We start from the raw sequence: 25,317 nt of genomic DNA, 5'->3' as shown, positions 1-25,317 counted from the left end.
TGAATAAAACTCGCGAAAATCTTAGATCTCATCACATTATGTATTCTTAGTCCAAGTTTTCATCTTCTACATACGAAGTATATCACGTTTCCGAATAACCTAATGATACTATAATGTGTGATTATTTATGAAAGAAAAACGGTGAATGTAGCGACTACATAAACTTAGACTAAGCACACTAATTACCTTCGAACGTGAATATTTTTGTATGCGGAAGCAACATTATTGTATTAATGATATCTAAGACTTTCGCGAGTATTCATTTAAATAATATTAATGTTTTCGGATTACTACGCGTATTTCGTTATTTTAGACGACACTCCCGACGTTTCGGTTACCTTGCAGCAACTAAGATCGCTGGCCTTTTCACTGGCAAAAAAAAACGCGTCGTACATTTGAAAACATTAGTTTTATTTAAATTATTGTATTAAGTTAGGTATAGTATTAAACTTACATTGATTATGTTTACACTGTGGTAATGACGTGACAACAAACAGCTCTTTGAAAATACGATTTATGAGAAATATTGTGTGGCGACTAAACTAAGCCATACTTAAACTATTTTTCTATGTTAATGGGTTTATGGTGATATATTATTCAATATATATATGAAGTATGACAACATCTTTGAAAACTACTCATAGTTTGTATTACAAGGCAAGTAATTAATACAACCTATAATTCAACTACAGTAAGTTAAACCGAGAATAACTCTTTCACAACATACCCAAGAAGAATTATAAAGATATTATTTTAAATTGTATATATATTTCTTGTTCTTCCAGTTTTTAACAGTACTCCGACAGAGGGTTGATAAGCGGGAGGCGGAGAAGGTGGTGAAACATGTAATTAAAGCGGCTGTAAAGCTTGGAGTGTTAAGACGACACGGACAGCTTTCAGCCGCTGATGAACGCGCTTTAGCTGCTTTCAGGTCTAAATTTTACGTAAGTGTAATGGATTCAATTAAAAAATTTTATATAATATATATGTTAATATAACTTATTAGTAATATTTATACTTCAGACTGTGTTGATGGCTGTAATATCATTCTGCGAGGTCGATTTCTCTTACGATCGCGGCTTCCTTCAAGATGCTTTACGAGATTCTCACCAGTCACTCAAGTAAGCATTTATTGTAACAATTACTTAGTATACGATAGTTAGATTTAAAAAAATGGCTGTGTTAAAGCTCCTGTCGTCTTCTTCTCTCTTATATTACAAAGCAGAAGCAGAAGTTTAAGAGTATTGTTGGTGTTGGATATTCTGTTTGATTGTTTAAAAAGGATAAAACGGTTTGGTTATGCACTTAAAATAAAAAAAAAAAATAGAAAAAAAAATGTGATACTAACAAAACAATTAATTTTGAAATCGTGTATTTCTTATAAGAAATAAAAGGCTTTTTATTTCATTTTATTTATTATGCACTAACAAATAATTATACTTTTTCTTCTCTCGTCCTTGTCAAATGTATTCAAGGTCATCCAATATGTCTTCCTCACATCCCGTCTCAAATCTTTCAGATCGGTTGTCGAAAGGCACTTATCCGACAAATCAGTATCCCGCCTGGGCGGTGTTTTCGCGTTGGCGTCCCGAGGTGAGCTCTTAGACTCGCTGTTCGCTGGACAAATCGACGATGACGTTTTAAAACTAACAAAAATGATAAGGAAAGAATTGGACCGTGGTCTACTGTAATGCTAAACGACATACACACATGTGCCGTCCTAAGCTGTGCATAATCTTTTAGGGATATACATATATCTCTGCACATAGTACCGCTTCCACACAGCACTGAGATGTCTTTAAACTAAAGCTCTCTACAACGGTGTGCACTCGGTTTTATAAGTACCTAACAAGTGCATCGGCGCACTATAATATAATAATTCAGTTTCATTCGTAAATCTTAAATCATAAATTGGTTTACGAATGAAGTGCTGACTACTTTTACATGGATACAGCCACGATAAAGACCGCACGATTTACTTAGAACTAACATCTAGTTTAGTTTATATTACAATAACATGTGTTTAATATTGAACTTTTTTTTTTTTTAATTTTTAATAGAACGTGACAAAGCTCGGTACAAGTGTTCGTTCATAACATCCGTCAAATAACGTACTTGCCCTATTTTATGCCAGTATTAAGTGTTGATTGTGTAGGTGTTATATCGTTTGTTAGGCGAGTTAATTTGTTACTGAACAAATTTTACAAAATTGCAATGTATATTTAACAGTTTTTTATATATAAAAAGATTGATATTTGATAGAAACAAAAAGTTTTGGAATCTCAGATTGAAATTTATTTTAATGTTGTAATTCAAAGGATCGTAAACGTACTGAAAGTTGTTTATTCCTGTACAAGCTAAACTTGCCACAAAGACTTTTTTTGCCCAAATGTTATTATATTGTGTAATATTTTTTTGCGTTAGATTTAAAATCACCAATAGCAAATGTAAAAAATAAGCAATCGTTACAATAATATCGTTATATTATAAGAGCACTTTGTGACAATATTTTATTTCTATGAATTCGCTTGTACCTCTATCTCACTTTCTCTCTTTCTGAGATATATCTATAGGTTAATGTATCATCGTATTTGATAATATTTTCCTATATCCTGTTTTCTTACTAAGGTGTTTTAGGCTTGCCTAATTATATCACACACGCGAGTATAGAGCACCGTAACTTTTTATAATTTCCTAAAACTTACGAATACAAGTTACAATTAGGATACGATTTTATAAATATACAAAAAAAAATGTCTGAAAATCTTTTTACAGTAGCCGCGTATTTTTGAATCTCCTTAATAATACATGTGTTATATAAATGATATGACACGGCAAGTCGGACCAAAATCTAGTATAGTTCAAACATATCTGAACTAACGTCATATCTGCCATTAATTAGCAATAAAAGAAATTATTAATAGTTTTAATTTATTATAAAACGTAGCATAATTTTTATATCTCCGCACAAACTTGCCCGTAGTTGGTGGAGAGTGAGTTATGGTCCAAAATTTATAACAATTTTTATTTATTGCCATCATACAAATTGATTGTGTTTCATAAGTCTGGTATTGTTTTGAATTTTGACTTTGACGTAGGCTCAATAGGACTCGTATCCAGAGCCGTAAAAACATTTACAAAAAAATGACTTTGACGTATGAACTGTCAAAACTTATAATGTCTACGATTTAAAACAACCTAACCTAATGTTTACGAGGAATCTAATTATTGCGAGACGTATAAAATTAAATTATTATTGCTTATTAAGCTAGATGAAATCAAAGACATCTGATGTAATGACAATATTTTATAAAAATTCACGTGTCTCTCTAAGACAATGGCTGTTAAATGTATTTGTGTACGTCATATCAATTTAAAATTAGTTGCAATGTGTTTAGACATAATTGGCTTTGTTATAATGGTAAGGAACGTCTTATGTTTGTAATTTTTATTATTCTTGTGACAAAATATAGCTGTGTTATGATATTTTTATTTAGAAGAATCTGCACTGAATTTGAAATACTTAACATCTGTGCTTGTATTTGTAATACCTACCTATATTTGTTATTATTTCAGTTTTTGTAATACTTCATAACTTGGCTCTAAAACTAACTTTTCATCCGACTGGTGTTCAAAATGTTTATACAATTTTAATGACTTGTTATAACTGTTTAATTCATTTAATAATCCGATACACATGACATAAATATAAGGATCTCAATTTATTTGTCTGTATGTTGTTCAGTCAATGAAATTAAATGTACATTTGGACATTAAGCTGTGTTTACATTAAGGTTTGATATCAAAAATATACAAGTGATGAAAAGGACTTGGTTTTTTACTATGTACCTATGTTACTAATGCTTTGTTTCAAAAATACTTGTTCAATTCTTTAGTTCAATATAACACTTTGTGTAAAACAAAAAGTATTCCTTGTGAGTTATTTGCTCTCATATTTGTTTTTTCCATTTAAAAGTATTAAAGTTGGAACTATATTTTTAATGACATCTATATGAAGAATGCGAAGGTGAAAATTTGTTATTGAAACTTCTTATGCTACTTCCAACAAGGTTGTGTTAAATACCTAATGCTCCAGGGGGGGGGGGGGGGTTAAAAAGACAGCGAGAGGGGATGCATGGAGTTCGAACACATGCGGACAATCACTTCAAGTGTTGGCAGATGGGGCTATTTAGCGCCGATGAGACTATCTCCCTTACCGGCACTGTTAATATTTCATCCACTGGCTACAGGTTGCCGATTTTGCCTATTTTTTTTTTCAGAAATATTTAATTAACAAATCATTTTTATGGAGAAAAAAAAATTTTTACAGCAACAATCATTTTCTATAGTTTTTATGTACATGTCATATGGATTAACTACCGGTGCGCCATGAAAGGGGATATCTCGGGACTACACGCGCGCTCCGGTAAGACTATTCGAGAAAAAAATATTCTGGCAACACTGACCACTTGTGACTTGTAACTAATGTTAATAAAGTTGGTCTTAAACAGTAAAAATTCCCTAAAAATCCATTTCTATCCCTTCCTGTTTCCATTCCAACATTAATAAGTTTCACTTCTTCCGCACAATAGTTTTATTGAAAAATATTAATTGTTCTCCAATTCCCACATCAGAAATATTTGAAAAACTTTGTATGAAAGAAAAGTACTTTTCTCATACGAGAAAATATTTTTCTATTTATTATTATTGTAAGTAAAACTAAGACCTGTCAGTCATTTGAAATGTCTGAATCATAACTGCTGTTGAAATTTTTTATGAAAGCGCCATCTAGTTCCAAGTGGAGGCATCACATAGCAAGTCACAAAAATACTGTCTCAAACGTCGTTATAATCTTGGGTCAGCTGTAAACTATAATTTTATGTTAATGAGAAAAATCACATCCAAATAGTTTCCAAATATAAAATAATTAAAGTTTTAATAATACACAGTTAAGTTACGCTTCTTACATTTCTCTAGTAATATCACTTAAATAATTAATAAATACACGCAATCGAATTGACAAACGAAAATGTTGATTGTAGTTTCATTTTTTTTTTTATGAATTCGTGAAGTAGGTTAAACTTCAACTGTGGATTGAATTGTTAATATCCAGCTCTTCACTATTATGTTTAAACAAACTTAGTATTCGGTAACATTATACTAAGATCTGATTGTACTTGCAACTTACAAGCTTTGTTATTTGGATGTTCCTACATTATACTTATAATCAAAGTATTACTAGAACAAATATTAAACAACATTTCGTTCTCTAGAAGCCTTTTCTGTCCATTAACTCTTTGGTTAGTCTGATTTACGTAAAATGTGTTCTGGTTTTTATAAATAAAAGGTACAGTTATTGTGAAAGCACCAGTCAATAATTTATTTACTATAATCCTTAGTATACAAATCTGATATTCGTGACCAATGGTACTGACGTGCTAATGTCCACATAAATCCCAATTATTACCTTAGAAAATTATATCAAGTGACAATTATTTACGAACTTAAATGAAAGAAATATATCAAGAAACTTTAATAAGATAATAATTGAGGTTTAATGTGAACAAGACTGTGCCGAGATAGGAAAATAATTTATCAATAAAAATAATACAGCCGTTGAGCTATTGAGATATAAAATAAATTTTATTTTACACCAATCTCTCGGCACAGCTGGGTGGTGATTTAACAAGGTTCACAATCAAGGTGAGGTTGCTCGCATCCACTACATTAAACATTTAGAATGAAACATATTTATAATAAGAAAATAAAACATGTATTTGCTTACGATTACACGCCTTAGAAATAAGAGATCGTAAGGTTTGAAATATTTACAAAGTACATTTGGAATGTAAGAGTATGGAATACATTTTTTTATTGATCAAAAACGAGCTGAAAATTCATCTGCCCTTCGAAATAGGACACAGTTAACTTAGTCCAAGTTAGCATCGTCGTACAGACGTAGCGTAAACAGTTTTTCACTTGTAAATAGTCTTGACAGACACTGTAATAGCCTCGTATGTAAAGACGGTGTAAATTTAGTCTAAGGATACAGCATATGGTTTTGATAAATGAAAAATATATGATAAACTTAAATAATAATAATAATAAAACAAAACATCGAAATATAAAAGCAAATTTTTCATTGCACGTCGGTATTTTATGTGCTTATTAGATACACTCGGTGATTTTTTACTTATTACTTATTTATTTAGAATTAAACATTGAAGAGGGTTATCTATATAAATACAACACGTAACCTTATTGTCTCTACAATAAGATAAACATCGATAAGTAACACATCTAATACGGCATTTACGCGTGTTTCATAGCAACGACGTCGCATATTGGGGGAAGTCTAGCAGAATTTCTAAGAGTAAGAGAATTTCCTATTTACTTTTACGTGTTCCGAAGATGCATTCATTATTATTCCGTTAAATAATTCTGCTAGACTTCATTTTTGAGGAAACGTGGGTCATTGAAGCAACTATGTGGATGCCACTAATGGGTACAAAGGCTAAAAGCTCGCAGCTTCGTCTATAGAGCTGTTACCTTTACTTACAAGTACTACAGTATAAAATAGATATTCTTTCTAACCTTATCTGTAGTTATAATTTATAGTCCGTATAATTTTCATGAGTATTCCTTATTGCAGTCACTATTACAAATGTCCCTCGTTGTGACAATGCCTTCGCATTATTGCGAGAGACATTCACAACAGTGTTAGTTTAAAATAAAACAAGGCGACCAAAAACACTGTTCTCGACAGTTTCCTGTGTTTTTTTTTTAAATATATATTGACTATTTTAAAAATATATTATCAATAAATTTGTTTACTAAATTTCGTTCATCTTGTGATGGAATAAGAGCTCACGACGGCCAGACCTTCGTTGTTTATAAAGCTATAAGGTCCGGCTATACGGACGACATCTCTAAAAGTGTCTTAACGAAAACATACAAGGAAAACAAGGTGCCATTTTAATCATCTCTACCTTCTACTATCTGTCTCAGTAACCTCAAACCGCAGTCAGTGGTCCTTATTAGACGTATAGAAGACATACACAACGAAAAATTAATTATAAAATAACATAAGTCGCCGTCGTGGGCTCTTGGTCTATAAGAATGTTTAAATAATAATCCTATACACAAGACACATAATTACATACTATTTTTGTTGAAATATCAACAACATGGATGACTTAAAATATACTATTAATATCATACATTACAGAAGATGATGGTAAGATAAAGAATACATGGAATTAAATAAATAAGATTTTAGACTAGCGGAGACGTTTTAAGATTGGATATGTTAATTTAGAATTGATGTTTAAAACATAATAAATATTACATTAACTATGATTATTACGTTTATAACTTTTCTATAACTTTTCTTGCGATGAAACAAATTAATAAACTGAACATATTGTTCGATTCTCGATGTTACCAACACAAAATAAAGTAAGTTTTATAAATAAATAGATTTTACAAAAATGAAATACTACGTGATATATTATCTATCTAATAAAAATATTACTAGTTTTCTAATTTTTTTTTTTCAATTATCACTAAAGAGAAATTATACCTGTTTTTGGATTTTGGCTAAATTTTTTCCACTTACCCGTCGCTGATGAAAATTATTTTAAATATTTTATAAGTTCGAGTGAGTATTGCAATGTAGAGTACAAATGAATTAATAGTTTTCAAGGCATATCTTGGCTACATTTCCTTTAATAGTTTTCTTGTTATATGAAAGGTTTTATCCGATATAATATTTCTTAATGTAGGAAAGTAATGAATTTGTGCAGAAAAAAGGCTTAAGTGGGATAGGGATGGGAAGAGGTAGGTAGAAGTTACTGTAATCTAAAATATTACATCGTTGTTATTTAATATTAATCTGTTTCGTTGAATTTTAAGAAGCAATTTTTTAAACAATTTAGGCAAAATTAACGAAAACAACTTCTAGAAGACTAAATTTGTATGTAAAGTTATCCTTTTCACAGTATGTGTAAAATGTGTTACATAATGGGTTTAATACAGCACGGTTGTGAGGGGAAGGCGGGTGCGTGGAGGGGAGAGGAGTATTTAAGCGGTTCACTCCTTGAGTTTGTGCCAGTCGGCGATCTGTCGTCGTGGGGCCGCCTGCACCTCGCGCCAGTGGTGTCGTGCGCTTCCGACACCTTCCGAACCAAGTTCCAACCGTCCGATCACCTAATCAAATATATAATTTATATCCATTACAAAGTTTTGTTGTAAAAGTTTTTTTAAAACAAAAAACTCCATAGTTTATAATGATTGTAAATGCTATCCCTTGTTATGTTATAGAATATGATGTGCTATTCAAACCTCGTTCTTAGTGACCCTATCCCAGTCGAGGACCAGCAGTTCCAGAGAGACGTGGTCGAGCGTGGCGTTAGGAGCAGCCGGCACTTCAAAGACGAATGACTCGTTGAAAACTGGATTCAGAGTGCGCTTCTTTACATGAGTTTTCTTCTTGGCGATGCGTTGACCGTTGTACAGCAGATACATCTTGACATAACTGGTGGAAAGAATTATTATCTGTTGAAATAGTGTAAAGAATTTTCAAACATGAATTTTATTTTTTATTAAAGACACACTGTTGCAAGTAGCGTCATCCGTGCCGTACTAATTATAATATAATAAAATCCTTAGAATTATTTTTATGGCTGATTATAATTAATTACAGTACTTAACCAGTGTAATTTTGTACTGGCAACATTTCAGTATCAACTTGTATTTGATAACTATGAATACTGTCTTCAGCCATTTTGTAGGACATTATTGGAAGTAACGCTGAACATTAAAAATCAAGACTGAAACATTACCTCAAACAATATCTCTATTTAAAAACCAGGACTTTTTCCATATTGATAGTTACAAAACCTATTTTTAACGTCGCAATGATTTAAACTTGTTCAAACTCACGGATCAGCGAGTCCTGTGACGTCCATCTTTGGCAGATTGCGAGCCTTCAGGAGTACTACGGTCAGACGGGCTGCAGCTGGCTGCCAGCACAAAGACACCAGCACTTCACCACGACCAACGGAACGCATCTGTGTATGAAACAATAAGTAAGTACTTCTAGTGCACATTTTTTACTCCAAGTCTTGGAGTACAAAATAGTCAGTTGCAAATTGAAGAATATGTAGTGAATATAAAACAATCATAAAGAGCACATTCCTATACGCATATATCGCTGACAAAAATATTAATATTTGTATATTTATGTATTTTTTATTAATATACCAATTTAACGTTTTTCAATTGCAAAAGGACGCGACGAAAGGTAAATAAGTATTAAATTAGAAACACATAGCAAAAAATTGTTATAAGACAAATAAAAACGGACTCAATCGCCTTATCATACCTTCAAACTTCTTGGCTGTATTTCGCGGCAGAGGGCCATGGCCTCTCCGGACTGCAGTTGAAGAGCTGACAGCGGCGCCACGACTTCTCCGATGATCTCATCGCGGGAGTATCTGATGAAATGTAACAAAAAATATCGTTTCAATCCTTTTCTATATTATGTCATCATTTATGTCATTTACAGTGTATTATTTAGGATCTATAAACAAGAAATAGCTCAATTATTTACAGAATCTTATAGGTTAAATAAGTTATTTATTAGTTGTCATATAATAATATTCTCCAATCCAAACCAATTAGTGCAGCTTAATTAAGCCTTAGCTTAGCTAGCTTAAACTTTGAAAAAAATTGGGTTAGATAAAAGTCCAATAATGATAATTAAACAAGGCATATGGCAGAATATTGACACAGTACTGCCTCTTCAAAGACGTCTGAGTAACCGGTAACAAGACACACCATTCGCCAATCAAACTAAAGATGAATGAATTTAACTTTCTAAATTTAGTCACTTTATTCATATGTTACCTGTCAAAACTGAGGACTACAAAGTGTAGGGTGATGGAAGCGAGTTCATGTGGAGCGATGCCGTAGAAGGTAAAGTCTTCATCGTAGACTGGACAACGGGTCTTTCGGACAACCCTATGATATAAAAAATTACGGTTTAGTCATTAGATTTTCCTTCGCAAGTCCAAGGCACTGTTGAAGCGCCTCTCCCTACAACGCACCGGCACCCTCAAATCATTCATTGAATGCTAGGCAGTTTCGTCTTAAAGCAATCTATAAGTGCCAAGTATGTCAGAGAAAAAATTAATAAGTACTTAACTGTTCCTTTTCACAAATGTAATAGCTTTTTAAATGTCAACGTTATCATGGATATGTATGTTTACTGTGTTTACCTGGTCTTAACTTTGTGCTGTTTGTCCGGCAGAAGTTGCAGCTTCACGTAAGGGTCGGGCCCAGCTGGCTCACGACCTGGGAGACCCTGGCAGGACACCACGGACACAACCAGAGCGCTCTTCTCATTGTCATGTCTGGTTGTTAAAAAATAAGTCAACTTTAAGAGCTGTGCTCGAATGTGTACATTTTCAAAATGTCTCACTGATAACAAATCAAAGTTTCAAACTAGGAACTTTGATCATTAAGGCTGAAATGAAATCTTTATTGGAAAAGAAAGACAAAGAGACTGAACGATATGCACTCCTAGTTCAAAAACAACAAAATAGCTCAAAATATCATAGGAATGACAAGTACAATTTCAAAATATAACCGTATTTAGTGTTTCCATATTCATAGACCGAGAACTGTAAATCGATGAAGCTGGCCTGTATTAGCACAGCGCCATCTCGTGGCAGGTTCTGGTAACGTCCTGGTACCGCTTCACCTCTACGTTAATAGATACTTGGTTATGTATGAGCAACTTTAAATGAATATTCATAACGACACTCAGCGTAAATGAAAGCCGTCAACGTTCATATATTTCTCTGTAATTAGAGTAATTCTGATATATGAGTGAAAGTTGTATCGTTTTAATTATAATTGTGTTAATTAAAATTTTTCTATGTGGTTCTAATTTCATACTATTTCTTTCTTTGAATCATTAAAGTTTAGGTAAATTATCGGTAGGATCGATTGCTATATATAGTTGTTAATTAATAGTTTTTAATATAAATCTAAGTTCCAAGCATATATTTAGATTTACATATAAGATGTAGTAAATTATTTTGAAGTCTTTTCGCAAATTAATTATTTTTGTTATTTGAAATTAACTCGATGTATTCTACAAGTCAACTCTAAATTCAATCAGCGCTATTTCCTAAAATGATACAGCAGCAATATCATACACGTAGTTTTTCTTTTGATAAGTCTCAAGTGCTTTTGTAAGTAAGTAGTCGTGTTTCATAAAACACCCGTCGAGTGTGAGACATCTCGTTTCAAAAAGTCATTCTAAGTAAAACGAGATGTTTTTTTCAATATATTTCATATCATAATAAAAATTGTATCTTTATTTATCAGAACAAATTAAAATTACTGAATTCAAACTGAAAAAGAAAAATAATTTTCTAGTAACCTGTCAAATATAGAATATCGAAAGACCGGACGATACCTGGCTTTAGGATTTAAGTAATGTCATCTCATATTACTAATTTATGGAGCCAGTTCCACTGTGAACTCCTTGATTAATGGCCAATGAAAGAAATCCAGTCGTGTAAACATATGGTGGTAATGATGGGTATGCGGGAAGGACAAATGAAGGAAACAAACTGTAGGAAGGAATTAAAAAGATTCCAATCAATTTGTTGTAAAATACAAAAAAAAAACCAAAACCAAAAAAAAAAATGTGATGTAATATTTAAGCTTGTCTTTATGTATTTTTAAATTATCCCAAAGCAAATTTCATTCGTTCGAGGTACAGTTTGAGACTTGATTTTTCAATGTTCAGAGTTACTTCCAGTAATGTGTTACAAAATGGCTGAAGCCAGTATTCATAGTTTTCAAATAGAAGTCGTATTTTTTTTTTCTAAATGTTTTTACGGCTCTGGTATACAAGTCGATACTTTTAAATGTTGCCATTACAAAATTAAACTGGTCCAGTGTTATAATTAATTATAATCAGTCATAAAAAGAATTCTAAGGATTATAGTTTGTTATAACTAGTACGGCACAGATGGCGCCACTCGTAAGACTAATGTAATCTTTGAATTCATTTCTACAAAGTACAGATAATAAACATACTGATGTACATACATCTTAAGTTACACAGTTAAATAAATTGTCCGTTATTTTATCGCCCCAACACACAGCTCGTAAACCTGAACGTTCACGACGCGACCCTCGCAAAGGTTATGACAGTAAATAATACCTACTTTTATGTCATCTGCTAGCGCTACTAGACCGACACGCAACAGATAAAAAAACTCCAGAATAGGTTTCATAGATCCGTGTTTAAACATAGAAATTAATAGATATAAATTTATATACCTATAAAATACAAATACATTTTATGGGTTAGGTGTTTTTTTCTATCGTTATTTATCATATTATTCATTAATTCAAAATAAATTCCTGCTCATAAAAGGTTAATGGATCGCGTAAAAAGCTGACCGTGGAAATTCTGTGAAGGGATGCATGGACCTAATTGGATTTGCTCAGCAATGTCTGGGTTAATTCAAGTCTAGGTCAAAGTTAAATCAATGTTACCTTAACAATATTTATTCAATAGATTCTCTAACCTGACTATATTCATTAACAGACGATCAAGCGATTTAATGTCTTTGAATCACTTTGATTTTATTAAATAAGTTAGTGATTGGAGTTGGTTATAAGATTAACTTATGGTTTATTTCATTTAATCAAAGGTTTTCAATATAATTGGTTAATTAAAACCATTAATTATATGACAATTTTTAGTATCCTTAACACAAGTTCTCATCAGAACCTTACGTACGAAGCGTTTCCCGTTACTCACTTAATAACGTACGTTAATACTTTATACGAAGATATATGAATTAAAAATATGTTACACGAGACAGAACAATTGGAAAACGGCGAACTTGTAAGGGTATTGCATAATTGTATCAATTTTTTTTCGAGTTAACGACAAAGCCACAGTTATAAAAGTTCAGTTGACACTGCTAATTGCATTTTATTAATCTGTAATCAATTTCTCTACAGGGAAGGGGTGTGGGAGTATTGAATGGCTCATAAAGACGCGATACACGTGTCCACATGACCAGCTAGTTTTGTACGACTTCAGTCTGCGCGTTCGTTAATAATCTATACAAATAACTATACAAAATTTTAACTTTCCACTGAACCTTTTTCTGAACTTAAACTATGGAATGATTACGTATACCAGAATATTGTTTGATTGTAATATTTGTATGTTCGTGTTAAGCACTGAAACGATAGAGTCGATTTTGATTGGATATTCACTGGCAGATTCAAGCATTAAGGAGCCATCATCAGCCTATTGGTGCCCACTGCTGAGCAAAGACCTAGTCACACATGGAGAAGATTAGAGCATTAATCACCACGCTTGCTCAATGCGGAGTGGTGGTTTCAAACTTACATTTTGAAATTATAAGTCCAGGTTTCCTCACAAAGTTTTCCTTCACCACCTCTCAGGGGTCTCTAAATACACATAGAAAATATATATAACTCGGAAAATTGACATAGTAACTTGCCAGGCTTCGCACCCTCATGTATGAGCGGGCCTTAAACATCCAGGCTACCACAACTTTTAAGGAGTAACTTAACTATTTTAGTTTTGGATTTTTTTATTATTAAAAAAAAATAACAATTCCTCGCGGATAATGTCGTCGGCACAGTATTTCTTCTTTTATAACTTAATTAATAAATTTTTATCAAAAGATATCATTAGTTGTATCATATCATTATAATTTGAATGACAAACGATTTTATTATCAATGAAACGAAGAACATAAAGGGCATTTACATTGTTGAAGCCACGAGCTAAAACTAGCACTCAGCGAAGTGAGTCACGTGACATGAATCCTTCATGAGCTCTTCAGACGGGACCTAAATATTCCATAACTAACAAAGAGAAGTTAAATTTAGAAATCGGTATTATAAATGCAAGTACGTTATGCAAGAACAACTGAATCTATTAATATGAAATCTTATATTCCACGAGTCTTTAAAAGGAGTATTGACCTAAAAAAACTTTTTTGTTTGTTTTAAAAACTTCTAATTAGTGCCTTTGAAAGGTGGATTTTGTCAAAGTTAAGTTATATTATAAGAAGTAAAGGTTCAATCTATGCTAAGAGTACTATTTTATTCTATTTTAATGACAGTCCCACGCTTTGACACAGATAAAAAGTGACCTTTTCCACAGACAGTAAAATCAAGACATATGTATATTTTAGTTGACAGTTGACATTATATATTTATAATGACTAGTAAGGAGCCAGTGTAAAAAAGAACTTATATAATTCAGACAGATAAAACATGTTAAATATTAAATAAAACTCAGTCTCCTTCCAAAAGTTCAACAGACTATACATAATTTTTTAAAATTTAAACAAGATTTTTCTAAAGTTAAAACATAATTGTTGTAGTAACATTTATTGAACGTATTCTCTAATGATAAAATTTTCTTTCTGTAAAAAGTAACTAATATTTTCGGATTACTACGCATTATTTTATTATTTTGTTAAACTACACACTCCCGACGTTTCGGTTACTTTGCAGCAATCGTGATCACGGGCGGAAGAGATGTGAATGTAATTATAAAAATAACGCATAGTAATCTAAAGGTTTTAGTTTCATTTAAGTGAAAACTCACGTTAGGTGTACATCTTTAAAAAGAGTTGTAAATGAAAATAAAAGGATCTTTTCTTACCTCAGCTTAAAGTGCAAATCTCCGAGGCTGCTGTTGTTGCTCTCTGGTTCGGAAGGCTTGGGCTTCTCAGTGGCGTTGGCATCAGCTAACTCCTTGCTGAGAGGAGCTGGTTCAGGGGCAGTTGGAGTATGAGGGCTGTTGCCGCCCGACGCCTGTATACATATTTTATTCTTAAATTATACAAAAGTTCAGGGATATAAAATAAATACAGTCTGTTTATGTTTATGTCGGCCGAATGTTAAGGAATAAATTAATCTTATATATTTTAATAAAGGTAATATTCTAGCCACATGGAAGTTTATAAATAAAAACGATGATTAAAAACATATCCTTAGTATTCTTTAATAAAGAAGAACTATGCGTTATATTCACCGTAATACATTATGTAAAGACGTAAAGACATTGAAGAAAATGTTCAAAAGACATTTTATAGATACATCTGAGAAGACGGTGATCCGAAAAATGAGTTACTAAATCCTACCTATATCATCGATCGATTCCTCTTTGTGACTCGAAACAAAGTGCTCTATTTTTAATTAAAAAATTGGAGAACTTAACAAGTACACCACATTATACCACCCGAACTAAACAAGGACGGAACTATAATTACATTTTTCAATATATAATAACAAAATATATTAAAAAAACTTTCCAATGTCTAGAAAATTATTCTTGAATTAAATTATATGTGTTATAAATAGTTTCTAATTTAATTGTATTTATTACAAATAGAGGACATTGTTTGTTTTTATTCTATCAGCTAAGAAATCTAAAGGCATGTATCGTAGAAGAAAATTCAATATTCTCTACTTATACAGCTGTTTTATTTTAAAAAGGACGTAAATTTAGAATAAAATGCACGTATATCAGTTTAGCTTAACATATTACATCCAAAGCTGGGCTGTCTGAAATCATTTTATTGTTATATTATAGTATAAAGGAGGTTGCATATATTTCACTCAAAGGAGATTTTATATTTCATATGTATAATCCAAAATGGATAAAAATATATGAATGAAATTTATTGAAAGAATTAAAAAAAAAATATATATATTTTTTATTGTATTATAATAAAAAATAAAGAGGATTCGTCTGTTACTTTATTAATGTATTCAATGTACACTCAGAAACGTTACACTTGAACGTTATATTTACGAAATTTTCTTCTTTGTCAACGTCTTTATGTCAAAGTCAAACAAGGGTAAACATCTTCGTCGCACGCAAAATTAAATTTGATGTCTGTCTGTCTATTGTTACTCGTTATCTGGATTATGTATTTGACATGTTTTACCAAACTTTTGACAATACGTAAAGTATTAACTTTACGTCAGATCGTCTTTATAACGCAAATTTAATGTACTTCAAAGACTGAAAACAACAAGGACATGATTGTTTTCCCACGTTTCTTAATATCCGCTCTAACGACCTTTCGATAAAGGTTTTTGCCTATTTATTAAAATGTTAGACGTACGATAAACACATTGTCCTCATTTTACACATTATCGATTATTGATAGTGACAAAAAAGCCGTGAATTTCCTCGCGTTATTAAAATTAACAATAATGTGTGGTTTATAAAGAACCTTTACTTTAAAAAAAATGCGAAACACTATTCAGAATGTTATCTTATTACCCCCGACAAACAAAATGGCGGCTAACAAAGTCGCCAACGTTGTAAATAAATATTTTCGGTAAGAATTTACAATGTATATATTTATTACAAATTATCAGTAACATATATTAATACAAGTATTTTCTCCGACTTTGTCTATGCTGGTCTATGTTATTAATCAGAGAAAAATAATGTTTAAATTAATTTGTATGTTAACGAACTGCTAACGACATCTCGTACGTCTTACGTGACCTCATACTAAACACAACTGTCATAATGCGTTACCGCATAAACTGTAAGGAATGAAATAAAAATTATAAGCCTATAAGTTATTGTGATCTTTAAACTGCGTTTTATAAAAATTTTCATCAGAATCTCTCCAGTATCTTTAATGTGACAGAGCAATAAGTCCGTGAACCCTCAATAACTTCCGTTTTTACAACATAAATGGGATAATCTTACAACAACGACTGTAGCTGGTGGTTGAGGCTGAGGTGGGGAAGACGCTGGGGGTGCGGCGGCCGTTGGTGAGGGTGACTTGCGAAGATAATGAGTAGCGGAGCCAGGAGAGCGAACAGCGGTCGCTCGGCGCGGAGGTTGGAAGACCAACGCCTTGTCCGGACCACGCTTACCACCTACACAGTAAGTTTAGTCCGATTAGTTAACCTTGCATCAATCTCAGTTCAAATCAGGCGCGTAGACAAGTATCCAATCGTAATATAAAAACGGGGGCCTTCGTTCTAACTGACATTGATGATAAAGGAAGAGTTATTAAAGAACCTTTTGTGAAAACATTACATTTTATTACATATAGTAGCAAAAAATATTACGTTATCATCAATAGACCATGTTTGTGCAAGCCTACACTAAAAGAATAGTAAAAGAATGTTCCAAAATTATTAAATAGGAAAGGATATGAGAATACATTCTTTAAATTTAACTCAATAGCAGTGTACTCACCAAGTTTGTGAGCAAGCGATGCCCGTCTGCGAGCGACCCAGCAAGCGAGCACAGCAATCACGACAGCAACCAGCGCTGACGCTCCAATCACCAGCACCCAGAATGTGGGGCTGTGCCATTCACCAGCTACAACACAATCTAACTATGAGACTATTCTTATTTTACTATTGGACTTACGAAAAACTTGCAATTTCATTTCTTAACTAATAATATTACTTAAATGTGTCCTAATCTTAAATTGAACTAAGTTTTTCTGATAATACACGTTTTTTATTACTTAATATCCCATGATTATTACATGATCCAGTCGCTTCTGTTCCTTTACAGACGTGATCACGGGCAGACGAGATGAAAGCGTGTGTCTGTCAGTCTCGTTATTTGTCATCTGAATGAATGCCATTTAAATGAGTACACCCGAAAACCTTATTTATAATTGTATCCTATACATATAATTATTCTAAATTGTCAGAAGATATAGTTAAAAATGGATATTCTGTTACAAATCGCATTAATTTTCATAAATTAAATTATACATGATTTATGGCGAATATAAATTAGTCTCATATTGAATTCATCAAATGGATCAAAGTGTACTTTGATGTAATAAAGCATAAACGTTTTATAATTTTCTCTCTGAACTTGGATCTTTAAGGATCTTACCAAATAAAGACGCTTCATTCGCACTGGAATATCTTGCCAATGTCACGGTGGCATCTTATTTCTTAAGTATAACTAAGCCTTAAAGTTAAAAGTAGAAAGAGGATAAAAGCTTACATAGACAGCGAAAACCGCTACTGTAACATATATTTAATTAATTTATGCCCATCATATTTATCATATCAAGAGTAATTAAAAAAAAATATGTAACAGGAGGTGATGGACACCAATATTCGTCTCAATAGCATCTGGAAATACTGAAGGTAGAGTCCTCTTATAACAAACAAGAAGTAATTTTCCTTTAACGCAGTTTTCATCCAATATCTTTCGAATTTCATTATAAGCCGAACATTCCACAAAACATTCGGGACCAAGAAATAAACTCGTAAAGCTCAGAAGTCTCTTGAACGAGATCGTCTTTGTTATCTTCGTATTTATGAGGCCTGTGCGGTATTGCCATCATACGGACTCAGGTGTAATTGAAACTGAATTTATAACAAAGATTCGGTACTATATTTATTTAATAACACAAAGTTTAAATTAATATTTCCTTATCTTTCATTAAAAAAAAAACTAATCAATTTGGTACCAAAATAAAACTGACGTAAACATATAAATGCGTCACTTATTTTATCCACAATTTGCATATAGGGAATTTACTGCAAGAAAGCAGATAGTTCTTAACAGAATTGCGTTAAAATCTATTCAATATAATTTAACGTGTGAAGCGCATTATGCTAGACTAATTGGGCTAAAGCACTTATCCAACACCTCAATATAATGGATTGCATTATACCGTCCCACCTGTTATAGCAGTTAATACCTTATACAGTTTACCAAGCACAAATATACCTAACATAACCTGAGCCGATTATATTAACTATTAAAGCATTATAAATAATGTCAATCTTAAAGTTTAAAAGGTTTGATTACAAACATACCATTTCCTATAGAAAAATCATATTAAATAACAAACTTCAATATAAATAAAAACTACTTTAATTTCTACAAAAGTAAATAAGAGTAAAAATATACATGTTTAGTTAAAATACTATAAATCTTTTATATATATTTCAATTATTATTACAGGTTTGTTTACAAACTAGTTTTTCTATTGATCCTTCTAAGCTAGACCTTTCATTTGACATCTATTGTTGGAACGATTTAAAACAACTTGTCCGCCATTTTGGATCTGCCACCATATTGAATTTAGGCTGTCGTCAATCAACGACATATAATGCCTTCAAAATTACACGTTTATCTCAATCGATTAAAAATGATAATTTAAAATTAACTTGCAAGTTTTCATCCTAACAAACATACATGCTATATAATAAAAAATAGCTTTGAAAATAATCTTAACCCATTTCTAATCTAACAAGTTACAGTGATAACTTAGAGCCATTTTGTCTGATGTCTACTTCAACAAAACATATCAATTGATATCATTAACATCATACGATTCACACCTTATTTATTTAAAGAGACAGAAACCGTAATATTTTTTTAATATTTTTTTTTTTTGTTTTTATAAAAACAGTTTAAGACAGTAACCGTAATATTTGTATTTAATAAAAAATAGTTTAATAATTGTTGACAATAATTACACTACCAAACAGGCTGTTGTAGTATATGTGCGTAATCTGAATTATTCTCATCTGGCCTTACTGCAAGGACAGAAAACATTAGTATCAGATAAAATTACATATAAAATTACTAATTCCTTTACCGTACATATAAATCCACAAGTTTCTTTGTTTTATATGATAGTAAGCGTGATACATATATTTTTAGTCTCCCTTTTAAAACTTTTTAGTATAATGTATTGCCGGTGTATAGTTCTTGTAATTATGTCAATCCTATCGGATTTCGATGGGATTGTTTCATTTGATAGTCTTGCCTTGCTGTGGTAGCAGATAATTTGGTTAATACCTAATGGCCCAGTAGTGTACGATATTCTGTTTGTTTTTTTCGAAATTATGTAAGGCATACAAATGCTTTACATAATTTCGGAATGTGAATTAATGTATTGAGTAGGGTTGTTACTTCACGCGTGCCAGTGTAAAGATGAAATGATTAAAATTACTGAATATCTTCTACCTGATGTTGTCACCATTTTTTTTTACTTTTCAAGGGCTGTTCCTCAAAGTATAATGTATTTTGCGTGCTGGACATTTATAGTTTATATATATTTTTTATTTGCGTGTAACCGACAATGTGAAAGATTTTATGGCTAATTCAATTTAATTGTTGTAAAATTTTATTGTACATTCAAAAAAGTGTTTTCAGCTGTTATTATTCACAAAATGTATTCTAATATATTAAATTTCTATCTAAACTTACTTAAGAACTAAAAGAAGTTATATCTATAAATATATTTTATAAAGATCTTTTAATTTCTTTATTAATCCCAAAAGATGTTTAAAAGGAACATAACCAATTAAAGATACAAAAGCTTGAAAAATTAAATGCTTTCTTTTCCATTTTTAAATCGTAATTGAAATTGTTTATTGTATAAATCAATTACGCCGTCATTTAAGAACGCCCTTTGTAAACGCACGTGCGAACGTCAACTCGACAGTCGAGGGGACTATTAATGTCAACAAGACCACAGACTATGTAATTTTTTTATTATATTAATACACTGTTACTTAAGCATACAATATGTCAAAGTTATATTTTCTTTTTTATAATTCTCAGCGTCGCAAGATACCGAACATATAATAGTCTGAGACAGATCAATATGGGAATTGAAACAGAAATAAAAATAAGAGTAAAGTTCTAGACTTTTGTATAGTTCCAAACATTCTGTAGATTTCTTTTCATACTAATGCTTTATTCTGAAAGTCTGGTGAATGAGAACGGACATTCTAAGACAGAATGGAATACTTAAATTATTCACACATTTTTCCGATCACATTTAATATATATAAAGTTTTTTTCATCCGTAACTTTAAATATATATCACTAGTGTTCATATAATATTTGTTAATTTATAATATTATCATAAAATATTAAAATATATATATATCTTGATATCTTATATTAAAAATAACCTTTCTCTCCTCGTGTACGTAAACACAGATTAAAAAAGAAACTATAACTATCACAGGCGAACTTAAATTCTGTTTCTAGACTTTTTAGACTTTTCTGTATTGTAATAGGTAATGTTTTTTTTTTGATAAAACTTGCCTCAATAATCATCTCTTAACAGTTTTTTGTTGCGTTCACAAAATTACAACTAATCTAAAATATAATTAAAGGTCAACTTAACCAGAATTTAGTACGGAACTTGGATATATTACAAATTGCTTAAATTATTGAAGCGAAACTTATGCTACATCCAACAAGGTTGCGTTAAGCTTTTGACGCTAAGTTAGGAGAAAGAAAGATACACAAATGTAAAAAGTAGGAGAGAGAAAGAGTGAGTCGGTAGATTCCAAGCGCATGCGCATGGTATTCTTGCTATGCAGCTTAGTAAACAGTGTGATTGTCGTGAAATTAGCTGAAATACGTACTTGTTAAATATTAATTTATTTATAGTATTCATTATTTTTTTAGTATTTTATTTTAAAATTTAGTGGACAAGAATTGTTTATAATTATGATGTTTCACTTCATCCCCGCGGAGGGATTCCGCGCACTGTTTCTTTTAGTATGTAGGTCTATTTTATAGTATTTATGGATGACGTTAAAATAATTATAATGCTTTATATACATAGATCACACAGTTACATATTTTAAAGCGACTAACTGTTTATTACTGAATAAAATATTTTTTTTTAATTCCTTATGAAATATCACATTACGATGCGAAGAAGATTAATGTGAGATTAATATATACCAACGTTTTTGTCGATCGAGATAAATGAAATCACATTGGAAAAACAGATTTGATAAGGACAATTGGCAATAAAGAACATAATCATTATGTATGCAAAGTTTTTAACTACCAATACATAGATTTAAACTTGTTCCTTGGGAGACGTAGATGCCATCAGGTACATAAAAGTCGTTCGCTACACGAATAATCTTCGATGAGTCTCAGCAGAGAGTCTTGAAACGACTTTATTTTGTCTAGCTCAGACGTAGGCATCAAGTTGATCCTAAGACAGACTACGACGAAGACTACGGGGAGTAACTCCAAGAATTTAGATTCACGTCTCATCTTAAGATTTTTACATCATTATTAGTTTATAAGAAAGATATATATTCTATTCAATAAAAAAATATATATATAATAAAAAGCCTATACAATTACGGCTATATAAACAGTAAAATTATTAAACACGAACAATTAATAATATAAACGTAAAAATATTCAAAGATTAGCTGTTAATTTGGTATAATTTTTGACAGATTAAAAACATAAAATAATTCTATTTTTAAATATTGCAAAAAAAAAAAGTAACTCGTAACGCTGACGTGAACGAAAATAGGGGTATAAAAAATGTCTATTCGTAATCACGATTGAAATTTATATGTCGCTACGAGACGGCGGGGGCTTTAAAGATAATTCGATATTTTGGTTGACATTCACGACATGCTTTAGGTTTGAATAACCTTTTGAATTACATGACGAGACCGCGTTAATAATAATTAATTTCTTGAAAAATATTCTTAAATCCAATTAAGATTTTAAGACTGGGTAATCAACTTTATATATTAAATGTAATTTAAAAGACAAGTTTGTTTTATAAACTTTTTATAAATTAGCATTTAATATCAATAGTTAAAAAAATTCTCTCATTCATCTCTCCATACATATATTACTGATAATTTTTTAAAGTTCACAATGAAGCATACTTAAGCCCATTGTCTTAATTCCCATTGAAAGATATGCCCACAGATACAGAGAATAAATCTTTTAATCCTCTTACCAAGCAAATAAATTAATGGCCTTTCATATTACGTAATGTCTTTGGTATGACGTCATTTAAAAATAATGTTTTAATTACGCCTAATGTCAGTACACATTAATAAAATGTTATATTCCTCAACATTTATTCATTGAAAATAATTAAAAATTGTAAAAATATATTACCACTCAATGGTTTTTTTACGTTGATTATCATTCTGTATTCTCATCACTCTATATGTTTTATAACAACACTTTCTGGTGCTGTCACTTTGTAATTAAAATTAAGTTTTTTTTTTAACTTGCAACATTTAATATATATGACATTTTATTAATAAAATGTTTAGGGTGAAATGGAAAACGGTACTTTTATATATATTTTGAATATTTTAATTAAAAAATGGTTGATCTCACTTGACGTTTAATATAATAATTTATTATATAAGATATCCATTTATAATTTTTGGTAACTTTTTCTTCAAAGTTATGAAGAATATGTCTTATACATTATTTCATTGATACTGTATACTTGTTTTTGTCAATTTTAAAACAATGTTTATAAGATTCGTTGTTCTTAATAATAATTAAATTAATAATTAATTCTGACCGTTGTCTTTGAACTGTTATAAAATTTAAAGGTTGAATGAAGTAAACAATGCTATTATTCTGTCAAATAAAAAAAACAACTTCGAAAAAGAAATAGAATTAGATAATAACAAACAGTGAATAAATCATTATCTAAAAAGTTTTCTTCTATCGTTTCAACATTTGCTAGGCTGAATATCTTAAACATATACTAAAAGTAAATAAAAAAAAAAGAATATTAAAATTTCATAACCGCAAATAAAATCCGTATAGTGTATACGAGAGGCTTAATGTTTACTTTAAGTCATCTCATTTAACTTCAGTCGTTTCAAAGACTTCTGGGGTCTATTTTATTTGTTTTTATTTTATTTTATTGAAGATTAAAATTTCTTTACTGGTATTCCTGATTAGATTATGTTTTTGACTTATGTAGATAGCTTAGATATTCCCTTTTTTCGCCTCTAGCAATACCTACGACAATATTTTTACAGTTTTATAAACACACAAGATTTGTTAACGTTAATTGCAATGCATACGACAGTTTTTGTTTTTGTATTATTGTTATCAGTTTCTATTTATTTATTTATTTCTTGATTTTTTACGCATCTGACACGAATTTCAATACGAAATCGACAAATTGAAGCTTTTAAATCGGAAATGGTATGTAATTTCAGTGCTGCTTACAAAGAAAACGTATTTTGCAGTAAAATTTACATTTGATTAAAATACATAAACCTAACGCGATCCTTGGAGACACGTGCGGCGGAATGTTATAAAATATATTAAGCTATTAAATCGTAACATCTGTTGTCTTACGACATTAAAAAAAGACGACATAATATAGAGAAGTACCTACGCCGTGAAAAGTAACGGTTTTTTTTGTAACCAAATTTGGTATTTCATTTCATTGATATTTCATATTATTATATATTTTTTTACGATTATTTATTTCGATATTGATATAAAGGTTTTAATGTTTTTATCTACTATATCATACGTGGTTTTCAGAACACTTGATCCTTTTTTGCTCGGAAAAATAAGCCAAACATTCACCTTACTCACTCTCTTGGACGCTCGCTATAATTACCGAGCAATTAGTTTTGTAATGGACTGTTATTTTTCATCTCATTTACGAATGCCATTTTTATATAATAACAAAAAATATTTAAAAATAATATACATAATTTGAATATTAATATAAGCTTAATACAAACAAAATGTTTACTATATAAGCGTAATTTTTTTTTCTTCACGTGCTAGTTACAATAACGTCAAAATTATGACGCAAATGATCGCCCACTTATCCACTGTTAATCGATTCTTCTAAAAGCTAGCTAATAACAGTAACGTCACAAAAATACTTTTGTACTACATTTGGTTGAACAGACAAAACTTACATAGTGAACGATAAAAAATCTCTAAAAAAAATATAACGCTTTAAAATTCCCCGTCTTAAAAACATCGACAATAGTCTTTGTGTTGTGACAATCGTAAAAGCTTAAAGCGTTGTTGTTGGACATTCTGCGCGTCATTTCTTCGTCACATACAATTGCTCATTATGTACCCAGTAATGGATAGCAATGTAGTTGTCTTATCTTATAGCGATTTAACTCACCGGACTCGACTGGCGAGATATCTGGTCCATCATGAGGTGACAGCATCTTCATAGTGATGGCACCAGGCAACACGCTGCTTGAAACAGACACCTTGACGCTTTGGTTGGCCGTGAGTTGGGAAAAATGTATTTTTTTGTTAATACGACGCAAATGTATGTTTCACCGAACGCGATATAGTATGTACTGCACTATCGATTGACTCAGGGTTGTGGCGCAGGCGTTTTGAAAGCCCGGGGACGCATGCGCCCTGGCAACCCTAACGGTAATGACGTCATTTGACAACTG

The 25,317-nt window shown here is 31.1% G+C and overlaps 2 protein-coding genes across 3 annotated transcripts in view; one reads left to right on the top strand and one right to left on the bottom strand.

Annotated features, from left to right (window-relative positions):
• The window catches only part of LOC116767973 (tumor necrosis factor alpha-induced protein 8-like protein), a 29,099-nt gene extending 25,270 nt beyond the window's left edge, over positions 1-3,829 (top strand). For both annotated transcript variants that reach the window (XM_032658576.2, XM_061523485.1), the window contains 3 exons: positions 786-944; positions 1,024-1,121; positions 1,520-3,829. In XM_032658576.2, the coding sequence (XP_032514467.1) occupies positions 786-944; positions 1,024-1,121; positions 1,520-1,691 (429 nt within the window). In that variant the 3' untranslated portion in view covers positions 1,692-3,829. The remainder of the gene's footprint in view (positions 1-785; positions 945-1,023; positions 1,122-1,519) is intronic.
• Positions 3,830-5,353: 1,524 nt separating this feature from the next.
• LOC116768264 (synaptotagmin-4) lies at positions 5,354-25,300 on the bottom strand. Its single transcript, XM_032658952.2, has 10 exons — positions 25,032-25,300; positions 17,318-17,443; positions 16,820-16,992; positions 14,747-14,898; positions 10,281-10,415; positions 9,910-10,023; positions 9,386-9,497; positions 8,944-9,071; positions 8,344-8,536; positions 5,354-8,208 (listed from the first exon to the last, which is right to left on the bottom strand). Exons 1-10 carry the CDS (start codon positions 25,081-25,083, stop codon positions 8,092-8,094), a joined length of 1,302 nt encoding a protein of 433 aa, XP_032514843.2. The 5' UTR covers positions 25,084-25,300; the 3' UTR covers positions 5,354-8,091.
• Positions 25,301-25,317: the final 17 nt, after the last annotated feature.

The sequence above is a fragment of the Danaus plexippus genome, chromosome 19 (assembly GCF_018135715.1).
Source record: "Danaus plexippus chromosome 19, MEX_DaPlex, whole genome shotgun sequence".
In the NCBI taxonomy this organism is placed as follows: domain Eukaryota; kingdom Metazoa; phylum Arthropoda; class Insecta; order Lepidoptera; family Nymphalidae; genus Danaus; species Danaus plexippus.
Note: the sequence above shows the minus strand (reverse complement) of the source record. Positions and strands in the feature narration are given on the sequence as shown.

Bases quoted from the DNA above. Each gene is read 5' to 3' on its own strand.
- LOC116768264 (XM_032658952.2), bottom strand. From the start codon at position 25,083: ATGAAGATGCTGTCACCTCATGATGGACCAGATATCTCGCCAGTCGAG. The intron at 17,444-25,031 runs GTGAGTTAAATC...ATTGTGTTGTAG, and splicing joins TATCTCGCCAGTCGAGTCCG to CTGGTGAATGGCACAGCCCC. The intron at 16,993-17,317 runs GTGAGTACACTG...CTTACTGTGTAG, and splicing joins ATCGCTTGCTCACAAACTTG to GTGGTAAGCGTGGTCCGGAC.